General features: G+C 35.9%; 1 protein-coding gene and 1 long non-coding RNA gene across 3 annotated transcripts in view; one reads left to right on the top strand and one right to left on the bottom strand.

Annotated features, from left to right (window-relative positions):
* The window catches only part of UCHL3 (ubiquitin C-terminal hydrolase L3), a 46,034-nt gene that overhangs the window by 24,820 nt on the left and 3,199 nt on the right, over window positions 1–18,015 (top strand). Inside the window, exons 7-8 of one of the 2 annotated variants that reach the window (XM_036011287.1) lie at window positions 10,823–11,014; window positions 15,206–15,281. In XM_036011287.1, coding sequence (XP_035867180.1) covers window positions 10,823–11,014; window positions 15,206–15,281 — 268 coding nt within the window. The remainder of the gene's footprint in view (window positions 1–10,822; window positions 11,015–15,205; window positions 15,282–18,015) is intronic. The other variant, XM_028526472.2, reaches the window with a different exon arrangement.
* Window positions 2,318–15,361, bottom strand: LOC118497330. Its single transcript, XR_004899855.1, has 3 exons — window positions 15,351–15,361; window positions 5,342–5,347; window positions 2,318–2,519 (listed from the first exon to the last, which is right to left on the bottom strand). It is a non-coding gene; the product is annotated as an uncharacterized LOC118497330 (long non-coding RNA).

Genomic DNA, 18,015 nt, shown 5'->3' with positions numbered 1-18,015 from the left:
GACATGCACATTAATGGTGAAGGAATAACAATTTTACCTTTTAGAACCCGAGCATTTTTTGTTTCTGAATTAATTATGTTTTAAAAATTGAAAGATTTGAATAGTGTTTGGGGAATACAGATAGAAATGGTAATAGATTTGCCTCTAGGAATCAGCAAAATTGGTTGCTGGTGGTTTCCTGTGTAATGAAAACGCTGAAATTGGAGCGCATGGGTTCTGCCTCTGGCTTTGACAGTTCCTAGTTACACGGCTTGGGGCAGGTCATCCAAACCCTTGTGCTTCTTCAGGGAAAAAAAACACTGTCATGATACTTACGGACTGTATCCACATCACTCACTCTTTTTTTAATTCTGAGAGGATGTAAGTCAGAATCAGAATGCTTAAAAATCTCTTAAAGTGAGTGTGTGTACCTAATTCCTCCCCCCAAAATAATATATTAAATTTCTTAGAGCTCTTTCTGCAAAGCAAAACATTTAATCTTCTTTTGAAATTCCTAGGGTCCCTGAAAAGCCTATTCTGGGTTTCTCTGGCCAAAATGAAGAGATAGGTTTATGTCACACGTACAGTGGTTCGTGTGAGGCCACAGTGTGCTGTTGCCATATCCAGACTCGAAGCAGAGGGGGCACAGGTTCACTGTTAATGTCCTGGCAAAAGTTGATGTTGTTAATAATTTTAATGAAGGATATAATTTTTAGCAAATTTGGATTTCTCTACTAGAACTGGAAAGCTGAGGAACTGAGTTCTTTACTCAGACACTCTAGAAAGCAAACTCTTTATTGAGACTCTTCTAAAAGACTCAAGAATAAATAGTAGATATTTGATCTTTTCCAGTTAGTATGGAAAACAAAGTGGAAAACTGGATATTTAGTCTTAAGATTCAGCTCACAATTTAAATTTTTGTATTTGGAAACAAGGCTAACTTAGTTACTTAAGCAACTGCATTGACAGCTAATATAATATTAGGAAAATTTAAGAGTTGGTATGTTTGTTGGTATATTTAGGCACAGATTCCAAGCAAAAGCCTAAAACTGTGAGTAGAACAAGAACACTGATGAAGAAACTACCCAGTAATCCTGCTTCTACCCTGAGCACAAAGTAACGTGAGTAAATTTAAGCTCGTGGGTAACCATTGCAAAACCAAAACCTGAACAGCACAACTCCTGACTAGATGGACTCAACCCCACATACTGAAGGCTTAGCAGAAGAGGAGGCATGCCCATTCTTAGGTACTATTTATCTCAGTCTCTGTGTTCCTACACAGGAAATGTGGCTTTTAACCAGGTATAGGACAAAGAAGGAAACAAGAAAATTAATAATACGCTGTCACAAAAAAAAACCACAACAGAATCTGATTCAGATGTGATCAAGATGTTGGAGCTCTCAGATGTAATTTAAAATCACAATAATTAACATGATAAAGATTCAGATAGAAAAGGTAGATCATGTATACCAGCACATGTGGAATATCAACAGAGAGTTGGAGATGATAAGAAAAAAATCAAATGGAGCACTTGCAATTAAAAGCACAGTACCAGAAATGAAGAGTGCTTTAATTGGGTTCACCAGTAGACTCAATAAAGTTAAGGAAAGAATCAGTAAATATTTTTTTAAGTATTTTTTTAAAATAATTTTTAAAATTTATTTTTAGAGAGGGAAGGGAGAGAGATAGAGAGAGAGAAACATCAATGTGCGGTTGCTGGGGGTTATGGCCTGCAACCCATGCATGTACCCTGGCTGGGAATCGAACCTGGGACACTTTGGTTCCCAGCCTGCACTCCATCCACTGAGCTACGCCAGCCAAGGGTGAAGATAAATCTTTAGAAATATATTGGTATCTTTAGCCATACCACCCTATATGTGCTCAATTTCATCTGTCTTGTAAACTAAGCAGTGTCAGGTCTGATGAGTACCTGGATAGGAGAAATTTATCCAAACTGAATCACAAAAATAAAAGATTGTGGAGGGGAAAAAAACAACAAAAAACCCAGAGTATCTAAAAACAGTGGGGCAATTTCAAATGATTTAATAGATACAAGGGGGATCCTAAAAGGCAAAGAGAGAGGTGGGGTTGAGGAGTGGGCATACCATAGAAGAAAATACGAGGTCTGTCCAGACGGCATCCAGCCATGTAATATGGAAAATAGAGACATTACTGAAGAAGATACAAGGTACAAGAAACATTGTGCATAGGACAGCAGTACCTCAGGCCCCTTCAAAGTGGGCACCTTGGGATCTGACACCGTTCTTCCAGTTACCATCAGCTGCCCAGTTGTATTTTCCTGAATCTAATGGACAGTTTAAAATCTCTTCCCTTTCAAAGGTGATTTTGGTACTGGGAAAAGCCAGAAGTTGCAGGGCACCAAATCTGGGCTGTAAGGGGGCTGAGTCACCTGGGTGACTTGATGTTTCACTAAAAAACTCTGCACGAGACTTGATGTGTGAGCAGGCACATTATCATGATGAAGCTGCCAATCACCAGTTGCCCAGAGCTGTGGCCTTTTCAATCATCCAAATAGTTTCTGCGGACAATGTTCAAACTTAACACAAAATATGATGCAGGTTCATTGCTGTATTTGCTCAGTCATTTTGAATGTGATGACCAAACAGTACACATGGTCACTCAACGGTGTCTACTGCCACTACTGACTAGTATAGTGAAGTGGTTACTGTTTACACATGCTTATTCCAGTTCACTCTCCTTGGCTGCCAGGTTATATTGATGTCATTCAAACTGTTCTAGTTATATTAACAATAGCTGGACTTTTTCCAGATAGACCTCATATATGAGGTACTAATGGCCAAATATGTTGCCCAAAATAAAGACATTCAGCAGCTTCAAGAGTCTCAGACAATAGAAGGTGATATGAATACCCTTATTCTCCAAAGACATACACACACATATACGGTCTTCAAACTTCTGAAAACCAGAGATATATATAAAATATTCAAGTCAGAGGAAAAAGGCATATCAGGCAGAGCAAAGATAAAAAATTACAGCAGATTTCTCATCAGAAGTTGTGCAACATAGAAACAATGGGATGACATTTTTTAAGTGCTGAAAGAAATCAATAGAACAAAAATATCTTAAAATAAAGATCTCTGAGGGTAGTATAATTAGGAGAGAGATGTTTAAAAAATTGGAAATGATGGAGATTTGCCTTATTTGAGAAGATAAACTATGGAAGTACATCCAGATATTTGGCCGATGTGAGATAATATTTTTCATACTATGTTATTGCTTGTTGGTCTCATAAAATTTATACATTTGTATTTGAGTATTTTGGATCTAGTGTTATACACTAGAAACTTGTGGGAATTTGATGCTTCTATTAATAATAACACTTGAAGGTAATGTAGACAGCAGAAAATGTGGTACAAGTCTCAAGGCCTTTTATCTCCTAAAAGTAGAATAGCACAGAGTACTTGTACATGTTGTGATAAAGCCTCATTTCTTCAGATACGCACATACCTGCACCAACTAGGGACAGGAGATAAGGCTGTCCTGTTCACGGTAGTATACCAAGAATCTGATATAATGCCCGACACATAGCAGCTGCTAAGTAAATGCTGGAGATGAAGATAGAATTGGTTAAACATTGGCAGGAAAAAAAAATAAGGAAATATAGATTTTGTAACAAACAAAAACAGAGAATTCATACCCAGCTCACTAGTACTACAACTTGTATCTAAACAAAGAATGGAGATCACTAAATAGAACAACAAAGGTAAATAACGAATCATTTTGTTCTTTTTAAAATTGCCCTAGAAATATTTGACTTTCTAAATGAAAAATAGTAACCATGTACAGTAAATGTATAGTATATATAAAAATGTATGGTGATAGTACAAAAGGATGGGAGGAAGAAATTGGGATAATACTGCCGTAGCATTCTTACACTACATATGAAGTGGCGTAGTATTTGAAGATACACTGTGACTAAAGATATACATTCTTGGACAATTACTAAACAAGGTAAAAGGGAGTATAAACCAGACAGTAGTACAGATAAAATGGAATAAAAAATAATTTAAAAAGGCAGAAAAGGAACAAAGAACAGATGAAAAATAGAAAACTGGCAAGATATGATAGATTTTAATAAAACCATATTAAAAATTAAATAAAAATATAAAAGGTCTAAATATAAACATACAAATTGAGGGAAAGATGAATCACATTGGTAAAAAGCAAAACTCAGTTATATGCTGTCTATAAGAAAGTCACAGAAAGCTTAAAATTAAAAGAATGGAGTTAATTCCTTCTATCCATGAACACAGTATATGTTCCCACTTATTTGTATCTTCTTCAGTTAGTTTTTTCCATATCATAATTTTCTAAGTACAGGTCTTTTACATCCTTGGTTAAATTTATTCCAAGATATTTTTTTTGAGTAATTGTAAATGGGATTGTTTTCTTAGTTTGCCTTTCTGATAGTGTAGTATTTGTGTATGAAAATACAACTGATTTCTGGATGTTTATTTTATAATCTGCTACTTTACTGAATTCATTATCAGTTCTAGAGTTTTTCAGTGGAACCTTTGGGTTTCTTTCTATGCAGTATCATATCATCTGCAAATAGTGGTCTTACTTCTTCCTTTCCGAGTTGAATGCCTTTCGTACCTGCTTTTCTGATTGCTGTGGTTAGGACTTCCAGTCCTGTGTGTTGAATAAGAGTGATAAAAGCGGGCATCCCTGTCTTGTTCCTGATCTTAAGGGGAACACTTTTATAGTTTTTGCACATTGAGGATGATATTGGCTGAGTCATATATGGCCTTTATTACATTGGGGTATGTTCCCTCTATTCCCAGTTTACTGACAGTTTTTATCATAAATGGGTGCTGGATTTTATCAAAAGCTTTTGCTGCATCTATTGATAAGATTATGTGGTTTTTATCCTTCATTTTGTTTATGTGGTGTATCTTGTACATTGATTTATGGGTATTATACCAACCTTGTATCCTTGGAAAAAAATCCTACTTTGTCATGTTGTATCACCTTTTAATGTGTTGCTGGATCTAGTTTGCCAATATTTTGTTGAGGTTTTAGCATTTATGTTCACCAGGATTATTGGCTTATTACAATGTCTATACTATCCAAAGCAATCTATAGATTCAATGTAATTTCTATCAAGATACCAATGGCATATTTCATAGAACTAGAACAAATATTCCAAAACTTTATATGGAGCCACAGAAGACCCTGAATAGCCACAGCAATTTTCAGAAAGAACAAAGTTCGAAGACTCACACTACTGGATATATACTACAAGGCCATAGTAATCCAAAGAGCATGGTACTGGCATTAAAACAGATATATAGATCAGTAGAGACCCCAGAAATAAACCCATGCCTTTATAGTCAATTAATATTTGACAAAGCAGGCAAAAACATGCAATGGGGTAAAGATTGTCTATTCTACAAATGGTGATGGGAAAATTGGACAGATGTGTGCAAAAAAACCTTGTTACACCATTCAGAAGAATCAACTTAAAATGGATTAAAGACTTAAATGTTATACTCAAAACCATGAAAAGAAAATATAGGCAGTAAAATCTTGGACATTTCTTGTAGCAGTATTTTTTTCTGATATAGCACTTTGGGCAACAGAAAAAAAATAAACAAATTGGATTACATCAAGCTGAAAGGTTTTTGCACAGCAAAGGAAATCATCAACAATATGAAAAGACAGTGTCCAGAATGGGAAAACATATTTGTCAATGATACATTTGATAAGGAGTTAATATCCAAATTTATAAGGAACTTATGAAACTCAACACCAACAAAATAAATGATTCAATTAAGCAACAGGCAAAAGGTCTGAATAGACACTTCTCCAAAGAAGACATTCAGATGGCCAATGGACATATGAAAGGATGCTCAACATCACTAATAATCAGAGAAATGCAAATTAAGACTATAATGAGATACCACCTCACATTGTTAAAATCACTATCATTAGTCAACAAACGACAAGTACTGGCAAGGTTGTAGAGAATAGAGAACCCTCATGCACTGTTGGGGGGAATGCAGAGTGGTGTAGCCACAATGGAAAGCAATATGGAGTTACCTCAAAACTTTAAAAATGGAACTGCTTTATGACCCAGCAATTCCACTTCTGGGAATATATTTGAAGAAACCTGAAACACTAATTCCAAAGAATATATGTACCCTATGTTCATTTTGTTATTTACAATAGGTAAGATTTGTAGCAGCCCAAGCACCCATATTGTGGGGATGAGTGGATTAAAAAGCTGTGGTACATTTACACAATAGACTACTAACCAGCTATGATAAAGAAGGAAATCTTATACCCTGGCTGGGTCGCTCAGTTGGTTGAAGGTCTTGTGTACCAAAAGGTTGCAGATTCCGTCCCCAGTCAGGACTCATAAGTTGAGAGTTCAATCCCTCGTTGTGGTGCATACGGGAGGCAACCAATCAATGACACTTTCTCTCTCTCTCTCTCTCCCCCCTCCCACACCCCGCCCCCCCTTCTTGTCCCTGTTCCTCTCTCTCTAAAGTCAATAAAAACTTATCCTTGGGTGAAGATTTAAAAAAAAGTAAAGGGGGAATTCTTAGTCTTTGCGACAGCATGGATGGACCTAGGCAGTTTTATGCTAAGTGAAAAAGCCAGTCAGAGAAAGACAAGTACCCTACGCTTTTACATGTATGTGGAATCCATTGAGCAAAATAAACCACAAAGTGGAGACAGACTCATGGATACAAAGAACAGATTGACAACTGTCAGAGGGGCAGGGATTGGGGGCTGGGTGAGGAGGTTGAAGGGACTGAACAAAAAATGACTCATGGACACAGACAACATTGTGGTGACTGTCAGAGGTTGGGGGTTGGGGGAGGTAGAAGATGGTAACGGGGGATGATGATGATGGAAGAAGACTTGTCTAGGAGTGGTGAACACATAACACAAAATACAAATGATGTATTGTAGAATTGTACGTTTGAAACCTATGTAATTTTATTAACCAATGTTACCCCAATACAGTCAATAAAAATTAATTGAAAAATAAAAGTGAAAGAATGGGGAAAGATTCAGGCATCAATCACAGAAAAAGCTGGAATAGCTGTGTGAACATTGCATGAGGTAGACTTCAGAACAGGGAATATTGTCAGTGATAAAGAAAGACAGTACATAAGGATAAATAGATCAGTCCACCAAGAAGACATCACATACATATAATAAAGTTTGTGTAGACAGCTAAAATGCAGCCTCTAAATATGAGGCAAACACTTATAAAACTGAAGAGAGAGATGGACAAGTCCATAGTTAGAGTTGGAGATTTCAACACTCATCTCAGTAATTGGTAGAATAAATAGACACAGAAAATTGTAAGAACATCCAAAACCTAAACAACATTATCAAACAGCTTGGCACTATTAACATTTATGGAAAACTTCATTCAACAACAGCTAATTATTCTTATCAGGTATACATGGAATGTTTACCAAGACAAGGCATGTTCTAGATCAGAAAATAAACCTTAACAAATTTTTAAAAATTTTAAATTATACAAAGGGTGTTTTCTAACCATATGAATTAAGTTAGAAATCAGTTACAGAAAAAAAAAATCTGGGAAGTCTCCAAATATTTAAAAATTAAACAACATACTTCTAAATAGCTCATGGATCAAAGAGGAAGGCACAAAGGAAATTAGAAAATATTTGAGTTAGTGGAAAAATTTTAAAAATAAAAATATTTAGGTTGTAGTTAAAGCAGAGATTAGAGAGATGAGACAGTGCTGGTAGCAGAAAAGAAAAAAGACCTCAAGTCACTACCAAAATTTTTAACCTTAAGGTAGTAAAAGAAGGTACAATAAGCCAAAAGCAAGCAGGAGGAAGAAATAATAAAGATGAAAGTGAAAATCAATGAAATTCATTATTGTAGTAGAGGTCCTAACCAATGCAGTAAGGCAAGAAAAGGAAGAGTCACATGGGTCAGAAAGGAAGAAACAGCATGATTTTTTTTTTGTAGGAAACTGTTTATTAGAAAATGGGTGAAGGAAACTGTTAATGTCAAAATGCAAAGACTGTTGGATATGTTCCAGATGAAAGGACAGTAAAGAAACATGACAAGTAAATTCAACACCTGTTCCTAGATTAAGTCCTGAGGGAAAATGCTACAAAGGACATAATAGATCAATGTAAGAAAATTAAAGTGTGGATGGAAGATTAGACGAAAGTATTTTATCTATATAAAATTATCAAGGTGGTAAAAGTATTCTATCAATATAAAATTACAAAGGTGCTAACTACTGTTATGTAATAGAATTCCCTTCTTCTTAGGAAATAATGAATAATGAATAATTTAGGTAAAATTATTTTTTAAAAGTTTTTAAATGGTTCTTTAAAAATGGCAAAAGAATAGGGCCATCGTACTTGAAGTCGGAAATTGCTTCCCTCACAGTCAGCCAGAGTGACAGTCGAGGCAGTGCCTGCTTCTGCAACAAACAGGGGTGCTACCTGCTTCCTGTAAGACCTTCGTGTCCCCAACTCAGTGTTCCCCTCCTGCAGGGCAGCCTGCTGTGTGTGCAGCTGTCCACCTGGGCCTCCGCATCGCCTTCGTGCGAATGACACCCACGGGCTGGCGGCCCTGCCCTGTCTTGTGCTATGAGTAAAGGCCTTTTGCTCTGACCTAGGTGTCTCCTGTCTCCCGCCAGCACCGTGAAAAAGTAACAGGCACACTTTCTAGATTCAAAGGATAAAACCAAATCCCAGACCTGATAGTCTGGTCCCCTGAACATGTCCTATTTGTTGCTATTTTCTGTTCCTTTTCTCACTCTGAATCTTCGCAAGGAGTGTCTTTCGCATTTCACCGACCAAACCTGACACATTCTTTGGGTGGACACCTTTACTTCTACTTCTGCCTTAGTAATGTGTCCCTCTCCCAATTCTTAGGATATTTTTTTTTCTGCACTGCTCATTAGTCTCCTCTCCCTCCCATTCTTTCTTTACTTCAGTTCTTTTTTCTCCTTAACCATGTTTCTTATTCTTTTCCGTCCATTTCTTCTATTTAAATGTAGTCAGATTGAATATGAAAAATATCTGATTAGACTGTCTCTGTGAGAACAGGCGCTGTTATGTACACCTTTGTTCACATAAAGAGCCACGCTTCGGGTTCAGTTATGTATTTCTGATTGACTGATTCTCATGATGCGTAGATGAAGTGCTCACAAACGTGTTTTTTAGCTCCTCGTCACAATGACAGCTTTCTTTTAGCTGTCATCACGTGGAGAGCTTTATCTATGTGTTGTCTACATAGACCAAAAGGACTAAAGATCATAGAATTTTTGGAGTTGAACAAGTCTTAGAAATCATTCAGAGAAAACGTTTTCATTTTCTTAAGAAGAACAGGCCGTGGTTAATGAAATCCATTATTACTAAGGTCTTACTGCTTCTTCTATTCTTAGTGCTTCTTATGGTTACAAGTGATTGTAATTTTTTCATACTGCTTTAAATCAATTTTTTAATTTCACATCCTGGTATTATTTATGGAAGGTGACCATTATAAAATTATTTGGATTAGCATAAATAAATTAATTATTGTAAGCATGTTTATTTCATGAAAATCTGTTGGGTCAGATTTGACTTTTGTGGTATGATAGTGTATGAAAGGGTGACTCTCAAAATATCTAATTTTAAGAGGATTACCATTCCTCATTAGAATCTAGTCTAATAAATCAGTATTAAAATCTTCCTCTTGGCCACTTAGGCTATACACCGTAGTGACTGAGATCTCTGGGTTCTAGAGCCAGATTTCCTGTGTTTGAATCCCAGCCATGCCATGTGCTACCAGTGTGCCCTCGTACATGCTAATTAACCGCTACACGCTCCCATTCCTCATTTGTAAGATGAGACTAGTTACAGTGCCTATCTCATGGGTTACTGGGAGATTACATAAATTGATACATGTAAAATACTTAACAGAGTGCCTGGCACAAAATAAGTGATATATATATTTAAATAATACTGTTGTTTATTTTATTATTATTTTTATTGTTTTTAAAAAAGATTTATTTATTTATTTATTTATTTATTAGAGAGGGGGAAGAAAGGGAGAAGGAAGAAAGGGAGAAAGAGAGAGTAACATCAATGTGTGGTTGCTTCTCATGTGGCCCCCACTGGGGACCTGGCCTGCAACCCAGGAATGTGCCCTGACTGGGAATTGAACCTGCGATGTTTTGGTTCGCAGCCCATGCTCAATCCACTGAGCTATGCCCGCCAGGGCCTGTTGTTTGTTTTTTAAAAGGCAAATAGGCTACGATTGTTTCCATTTAACTTGTCATACCAAATAGGAGGATAGTTTATGCAATTCATCAGCTTATGAGGATTTATTTCACTTCTTTTTATATTTTATTTAAAATGTTGGTTTTTCCCCCCCTTGGTGCTTATTTGAAGAAATTCTTTTTACCAGTGCTTGTCACCATACAGTTTCCTTCTACACATCATCCGTAGTTTGTTTTGTGTGTGTTACATGTTTTATGCATATTAATTCCTTTTTAAAAAATTTAATAATAATTCCATTTTGGTGGCTTTTAAAATCAATTCCATGAGTCTGTGCTATGCAAATGAGGATATGTAAATATTTTAAATGTGCACTTACAAAAGCTATGGCATATAACCTGATACCTTGGTTATATATTTCGACTTTACCCACTTTTAACCAATATTCATCTAGGGTCTTTTTCTAGATTATGGTTGATTAAAAGTACTAGACCATATAAATACAAGTATGACCATACGTTGCTTTTAAGAATAAATGATCGCCCAGTAACGTGGTCTAAGTAAAATGTTCTCTTTTTTAATTATGTAGTCCTCCTCGCCATCCTCATCACAGCCTCATTCTAGCCACTGCAGAACGAAGGCCTCATCATTGTGTCACCATGCATCCCTGCCCTGGGGCAAACGTAGCCATGTAGACCCTGCAAAGGCTACCAGTCCATCTCTCCGTCTTCGTCGCTGGCGACCCTTCTTACGCCTACCATCTATGGGTCTCCATTCTGTTGTAAGTGTAGTCAATCTTCCATCTCTTCTTCCAGTGCAAAGGGCAGTCCATTTTTTCCTTAAACTTCTTCAGTTCTTCAGGGTGCTTTTCTCTTGTTTCACTCCACCATTAGCTTTTTCTGCCCCGATAAGATTGCAAGCATACCTCCATGCTTTGCGGTCTGGCTTGACTGTCACCAGCGCCTGGTGAGCATCCATCTTTCCACTCCATAGCCTGCCAACATAAGAATGCTTGCCTTTTGATGAGTACTGATCGACATTCATGATAATGTTTAAGTTCCTGTCGGTTGTTAAAGTGAGTATGTATTCTCTTACCCTTCATCTTTCCAGTTTCATTTAGTTGACTCTGGTCAACAAATGCTGTGTACCTTCTGAGTTCTTCACCATCTCTTACCTTTTATTTTTTCATGTTTCTGAACATGACTTTAGTCTCTTGTCATGCTCTGGGTGCTTTACTTACTCTATCCTTAATCTAACCCTTCATGGTGCAGGGTGCTTCATCTCAGCTATTTAATTCCGTGAGGTGGCTCAGGTACTCGGTTTAATCTTGGTCCAGTCTTCCCTGCCTATTCAGTTTCTAAGCATCTTTCCGAGTAGGAGGTGAAGACTTTTTCCTTGTGGACTGATCTAGGCTTCCCGCAAATTTTATGATTTTCTCCTTCTTAGGTAGAGAATGTTAGCGAACTATTAAAGAGTATATATGTTCTTGTAATCTTGCTAATTTTCTTAAATATTTAGGTTAATGATGGAATTCTAATAATTTTTATAACTGAAATAAACTGCAGGATTCGGCAACTATAGCTCTTGTCTTTCTGATATTTGCGACTCTTAGTGGCAATGACTGTGTATTGGTAGAGCCTGCCTGTTTGTTATATCAGAAAGATCTGGTGTGTGCCATACGTTTATAAGATACTTGACACTTCCATAAGTCATCATGACTTGCGCAGCCAGCGGAAGTCTGATTGCAAATACATTTTAATGCTTAAAAAAAAAAGTTGGTGTCAAACATTCTTTCCTCCCCTCATTTACTCTTCTAGAGCTATACTCAAATTATGAAGTGGAGTCTTGGCACCTTTCCGTAAACATCTGCTTCCACCGAATACCAGTATGGTCATCCAAAAAGACTTGCATTTGTGCCGAGTATCAGCAGACCGGTGTCTCTCTATTCCATTATCCTCATTGGGTCACAGTGTGCATTTGTCCTGTTTGTTCATCTATCATTTGATATTTGTTGCTTCCTTGCTGTGCCAGTTTGTACAGTAGGAGATATAAGGTGAATTAAATGATCCAAGTAAAACCCTAATTTTGTAAAATCCGCTTGGGCACAGTTGATTCTAAATATGTGTAAATTCCTTTGTACTTAAAATATTCTAATTATGAATGGGCATGTCATAAAATTGTTTTTTAAGGTTTATATATTTTTATATAATACTGATCTTTGCTCCATATTAATTCCATTGCTCTGTAGTTCCATAAATATTCATAGTCTAGTGGTTAAGAACATGGATTCTAGAATGACACTGCCTAGGTTTGAACCCAAATTCCATCATTTACAAGCTTTGTGATCTAGAGCATGTTACTTTATGCTTCTGTGCCTCAGTATTCTTGAGAATAAAATGGGTATAATTATATTACCTACCTTTGTATGACAGTTAATTGGTGAGTACATATAAAGTACTTAGAACAGTGCCTGGTATATATTAAGTACCATATAATTATAGATTAAATTTATACTTTTTTAAAATTTGAAATTTCTATGTAATATTTAACTTCTACTTAATTGGTATGTTATATTACTTTTTAATTCTTTGAGATAAATGTTCTATTCTAAATTAGGGAACTTTATAAAAAATAATATATATAAATGTAAGCAAAATTATCCAATTTATAGCTTCCAGGTTTTGCCTTGTTGTGTAGTTATTGGTCATTTTTTGTAGTTAAAAACTTACTGGAATTTGCTTTTTATTTATTTATGTTTGGGTGTTGAATACTTTTTAAGCAAGGGGTAATTTCAGGTTTGTAAGCAATGGATAATTGCATATTTCAGATTTTCAGACCAATTAAAGTAGACCAAAGGAAAAGGCTCAGACCAGGTACTGACCCAATTTTGAGTAGCTAGATTTAGTGATTTCTTACATTTGCAATAATGCAGTATTAATATTGGAACCATGCAGAATGTTTAGTAGCGCTTAACAGTCTACAAATTACTTTAATACATTTCATTTAAACCTAAAACAAATAAGAAAACCAGTGTTCCCAGGGATTGGGTACACATTCAGGTCTCTGACTCCAATTATATACTTTTATCTGTAGTACACCTGTATTATATTTACTGACAAAATATGAAAAATGGAAGCTATAAGATGTATTATTCTTAAGAAGAGATGGTGTTAAAATAATTTAATTTTTTTGAAAATATAATAGCTCAAAAGATTTAAAATGATATTCTGTTGGAGAATTATGTCTTACAATGACATAACAAGACTCTTTCCTAGTTGGTTAAAGTATTCTTTCTAGCATTTAAAAATAGAATTGAATTTATAGTTTATAAAATGGCCTAGGTTTAGCCTTGAAAAATTGGGTTTGCTTCTGGTTGTTGGTAAAATGAGGGTATTGGACTGAGTGATCACTGGTATATTTGATTCTCCGATCAGGAAAGTAAGGAAACTCATTATCACCATCTTTAATTTCTTGAAGAAATATCATGTTCAGGAGCTATTAGACTTTTTATGAAATGATGGAAAAAACTGGGAAACATATTTCAGTCTTAGTATGAGGTATAACTAACAAAACCATCCAAGGTGGACTGGCTTATCTCAAAACCTGGTGACAGCTCCCAGTCGCTGGAGGGGCTGTCAGAAGTGTAGAGGCTTTGGGAGAGAGGAGTCTAACAGCAGTAAAACCAGGTAACTTCGATTCCTGCCAGCTGCGGAGTTCTTTAGTCACTATTGAAGTTAGAAAGAGCTAGTTTGCTGCCATTTTTTTGTGTGTGGTGCACTCATTCATAAACTTGAGGGAAATAATTTCGGAAGCGTAGAGTGAGATTACATAAGTCACTTTATCTATGTATGTTTTAAAAGCATTCAGTAAATCCAAGATAATTATGTTTTTTCTGGACCTTTCGATTTCTGCATCTGAAAACTTCATGTTAACTTAAAATTTTATAATTACTAAAGGGTAAAAAAGTATGAATTTTAGAGTTACGTAAGGGGCTATTGTGTTACAGGATGTTAAGTAAGATGAGATGTAATTTGATTTGTGCCTGTTTAAAACTTTTGCCCATAAAATTTATACTTGCATTTAATACTGATTGCGTTTCATTTCAAATCATTAAGATTTGATATATAGCTAACATATACCTGTGTTAACTGTATAGTTACTGCATATTATAGACAGTGTCAGGGCATCATGAACTTCATGAACTTCTGACTTTGCAGAAGTTGAATGTTTAACAGAGGTAGTGGATGCTGCTCATGTAGGTTGATTTGGTAAGCTATGAAAACCTTGGTATAGTTTTCATTTCAAATAGTTTACTAAGAAAGCAAGAGAAGAATCACAGGCCACAGTTAATTGTATTTTAATTTGTTCTTATTCTTACTTTTCCCCTTTAATCTATTGGGGTATGTTCCTGCATCTATTCATTTTTTTAAAAAATGTCCATTTTAAACCTTTTGAATTTAGGATGAATAAAGATACTTATTTTACTCAAAAGATGAGATTATCAAGGCGAAGTCAATGAGAGGAGAATTCCGTTTCTTGATGTCTTAAGAATTGAAAAGTTTTTTTATTTTTAACTCTGTTTATGCTATTATTAAGTTTAAAAGACTTTATTTTTTCAAGTTTCAAAAATTAGACAGATTGCTTCATGCATACATTTCATTCAGCAAATCTACATTGTGCATCTACTATATACCAGGCATTGTGCTAAGCACAGGGGCTTTGAAGGTGAACAGAACTGTAGGCTTTTAGATTATTGAGATTAAGAAAGATATGCTTGTAGTCAGCATTTCTCTGGTTGATGGGTGAGCACATTGTTATAATTGTAAATGTATTTACTCGTCCATCAAAGGTTAAGTCTTGAATTATTTTGGATAAACGTTCTCTGTGTCATTTGATAGTATTTATATGTGTTTACATGTACTTGACTGATTTGTCTACTAACATATAATATGTATTTTTCCTCCTGTTGCAGGCACCAAGTATAGATGAAAAAGTAGATCTTCATTTTATTGCATTAGTTCACGTAGATGGGCATCTCTATGAATTAGGTAAGAGCTTTTAAAATTAAATTCTGGGGAGAGAAATTGGACATGGAAAAGTGTGTGTTTATGATTAACAGGACTGTTGATATTTGTTGTGTTTAAATTAATTGATGGCATAATGAGAAGTTTTTCCTTTAAGACTTTCCAGAAAATAATGTTTTGTTGATGTTCAAGCACTTAAACTTCAAGAGTGTTTGCATACCACCTCTGCATTTTAGCAGAGCGGTCAAGTGCAAACCACTACAGGAAGCTCCTGTATATCAGTTAGTTCAGCAGTCTTTACTAAATTATTGAGATAGTTATCATTGACATCTTCATGAGCCATCTTGATCCTGAAACTAGTCTTAACACATAATGTAATGTTCATGACTAGTTTTTGTGTTTGGTAATGAGTATCACTGGTTTTTAGGCTTTTGTACTGTCCCTCTGCACTACATCTGACTTTTTAAAAAAGACTGTGCGAGTCTGTGTTTCCCGGCAATACCTTCTTAAGGCATATGGCAAAGTACCCGTGATTAATTACTTAGTATTTTGTTCTGTAACTGCATTTAGTTTTTACAATTTTAACTGTAGGTAGACTATTTCGGGGACTGTTTGGAGGAAATCCTCATAATTGTAATTGTTTTGAGACAGAGAACTTCTTAAGATTCCTTCATAATTGAGATATAGTACTATTAGTACTCATGAGTCCTTCTTGTCCTCCTCCTTGAGACCTTTTTGGGTTAAAAAAAGGCCAAATAAAGAAACAGAAAAGCGAAGTCCTTTTCATTATTACCTTGCCCCTTTTATTTACCTTAATTTAAAGACAAAGAGTTTTTTAAATGAAAAATTTCTTTATTATAGTTTTCATTCAACACTTTTTTGGTATTAGTTTCAGGTGTACAGCACAGCAGGTAGACATTCATAGAGGTTAAAGATGAAGAGTTTTGAAAGGCCTCAGCCCTGGCTGGTGTAGCTCAGTGGATTGAGTGCGGGCTGCAAACCCAACGGTGGCCAGTTTGATTCCCAGTCAGGGCACAGGACTGGGTTGTGGGCCAGGTCCACAGTGGGGGCCACGTGAGGCAAGCACACACTGATGTTTCTCTTCCTGTCTTTCTCCCTCCCTTCCCCTGTCTCTAAAATTAAATAAATAAAATTTGGCGGGGAAAAAAAAGAAAGAAAGACTCACTGCAACTAATAAATGTGGTCCGTAAAATTTAGATGGATTTTATATGTTTGGAATATGGCAATAAAATCATATACTTTATTAAAAAGAAATCCTTTTGTTAAAGAAGGCAAAGAAATACCATAGTATATATTTTAAAGATTTATTTTTATAGAGAGGGGAAGAGAGAGAGAAAGAGGGGGAGAAAAGCATCAGTGTGTGGTTGCCTCATGCATGCCCCCTACTGGGGACCTGGCCTGCAACCCAGGAATGTGCCCTGACTGGGAATAGAACTGGTGACCCTTTGGTTTGCAGGCTGGCATTCAACCCACTGGGGCACACCAGTCAGGGTGAAATTCCGTAATATTTATAAAAATGTGTACCTTGAAGGTTGTCTTCTATAGTAGAACGATTTGAGTAAGATTCAAAGTAAAACGAAATGAAATTGTTACGGGAGTATATAACAGACCTGCTGAGCATTTTGGAAGATAATGCTTTGCTAATGCAGTCTATAAAATTTCTATAGAGAGACGATGTAATAGTGATTGGGGATTTCAGTTATGTGACTGATTGCTGGAAACTTCATTTCCATTCTGAATTTTGAATGATAAAGAACAACTAGTAGAAATGGGAATAAAGAGAGTGCTGAGACTTACCAGACACATTCCGTTGACTTCAAAGAAGTAGATTTAGAAAAGGCCAGAGAAACAATAGACATGATCCCTAACCAGGGACTAAAAAGCAATCATGACTTTCAGGCTGAGAGACTTAGTAATAGAACAGACTATAACATTGAAAAGATATTTAGGGGGGAAAAATCTCTGATCATTTCAGTGGGAAGCGGGGAGTTGTCTAAAAAACTCAGTTTGACTGGTTAGCTAGCAGTAGAGGGAAGACATATCAAGCGTAAGCTGCATAGGAAGAATGGTCCTCTTTTGTCGCATACCAAGATCAACACGAAAGGATTTTAAAGTTGATTTGGAATAAGAAATAAGAACACCAGAAAAGAAAGGCAGAACTACTGAGATCTAGTTTGGTTTAGCTGTTCTTTAACAAGAATGATCAATAGGACTGATAAAGAACTAGAGCCCTTTGTGGATTATGATCTTCAAATGAGTTTAAAGAACTTCAGAGTTCCAAAGAATAGTCATAATCTTTGAGAAGCCAGAGAGAACAGGGATATGTACAAGATAAATGAAGATGGGCAGCTTCAAGGGAAATTGACAGTAACGGTAATGTGGATTCCTAATAAATTCAAAAGGAGTATTGGAGCAAGAGGGGTATACAACAGAGGAGGCAAGAATAGTCAATGGGGTAAAGTCTGTTTAATAAATGGTGTTGGAAAAACTGGACAGATGCATGCAAGAATAATGAAACTAGACCACTTTCTTACACCATATACAAAAATAAACTCAAAATGGATTAAAGAATTAAATATAAGACTTGAAAGCATAGAATTCATAGAAGAAAACTTAGGTAGCGTACTCTTCAACATTGCTCTTAGTAATTTTTTTTTTAAATATCTCATCGGGCAAGGGAAACAAAAGAAAAAATAAAGTGGCACTACATCAAACTAAAAAGTTACTGCACAACAAA

The sequence above is a fragment of the Phyllostomus discolor genome, chromosome 11, assembly GCF_004126475.2.
Source record: "Phyllostomus discolor isolate MPI-MPIP mPhyDis1 chromosome 11, mPhyDis1.pri.v3, whole genome shotgun sequence".
In the NCBI taxonomy this organism is placed as follows: Eukaryota; Metazoa; Chordata; class Mammalia; order Chiroptera; family Phyllostomidae; genus Phyllostomus; species Phyllostomus discolor.
This window is presented reverse-complemented; position numbering and strand designations above follow the sequence as displayed.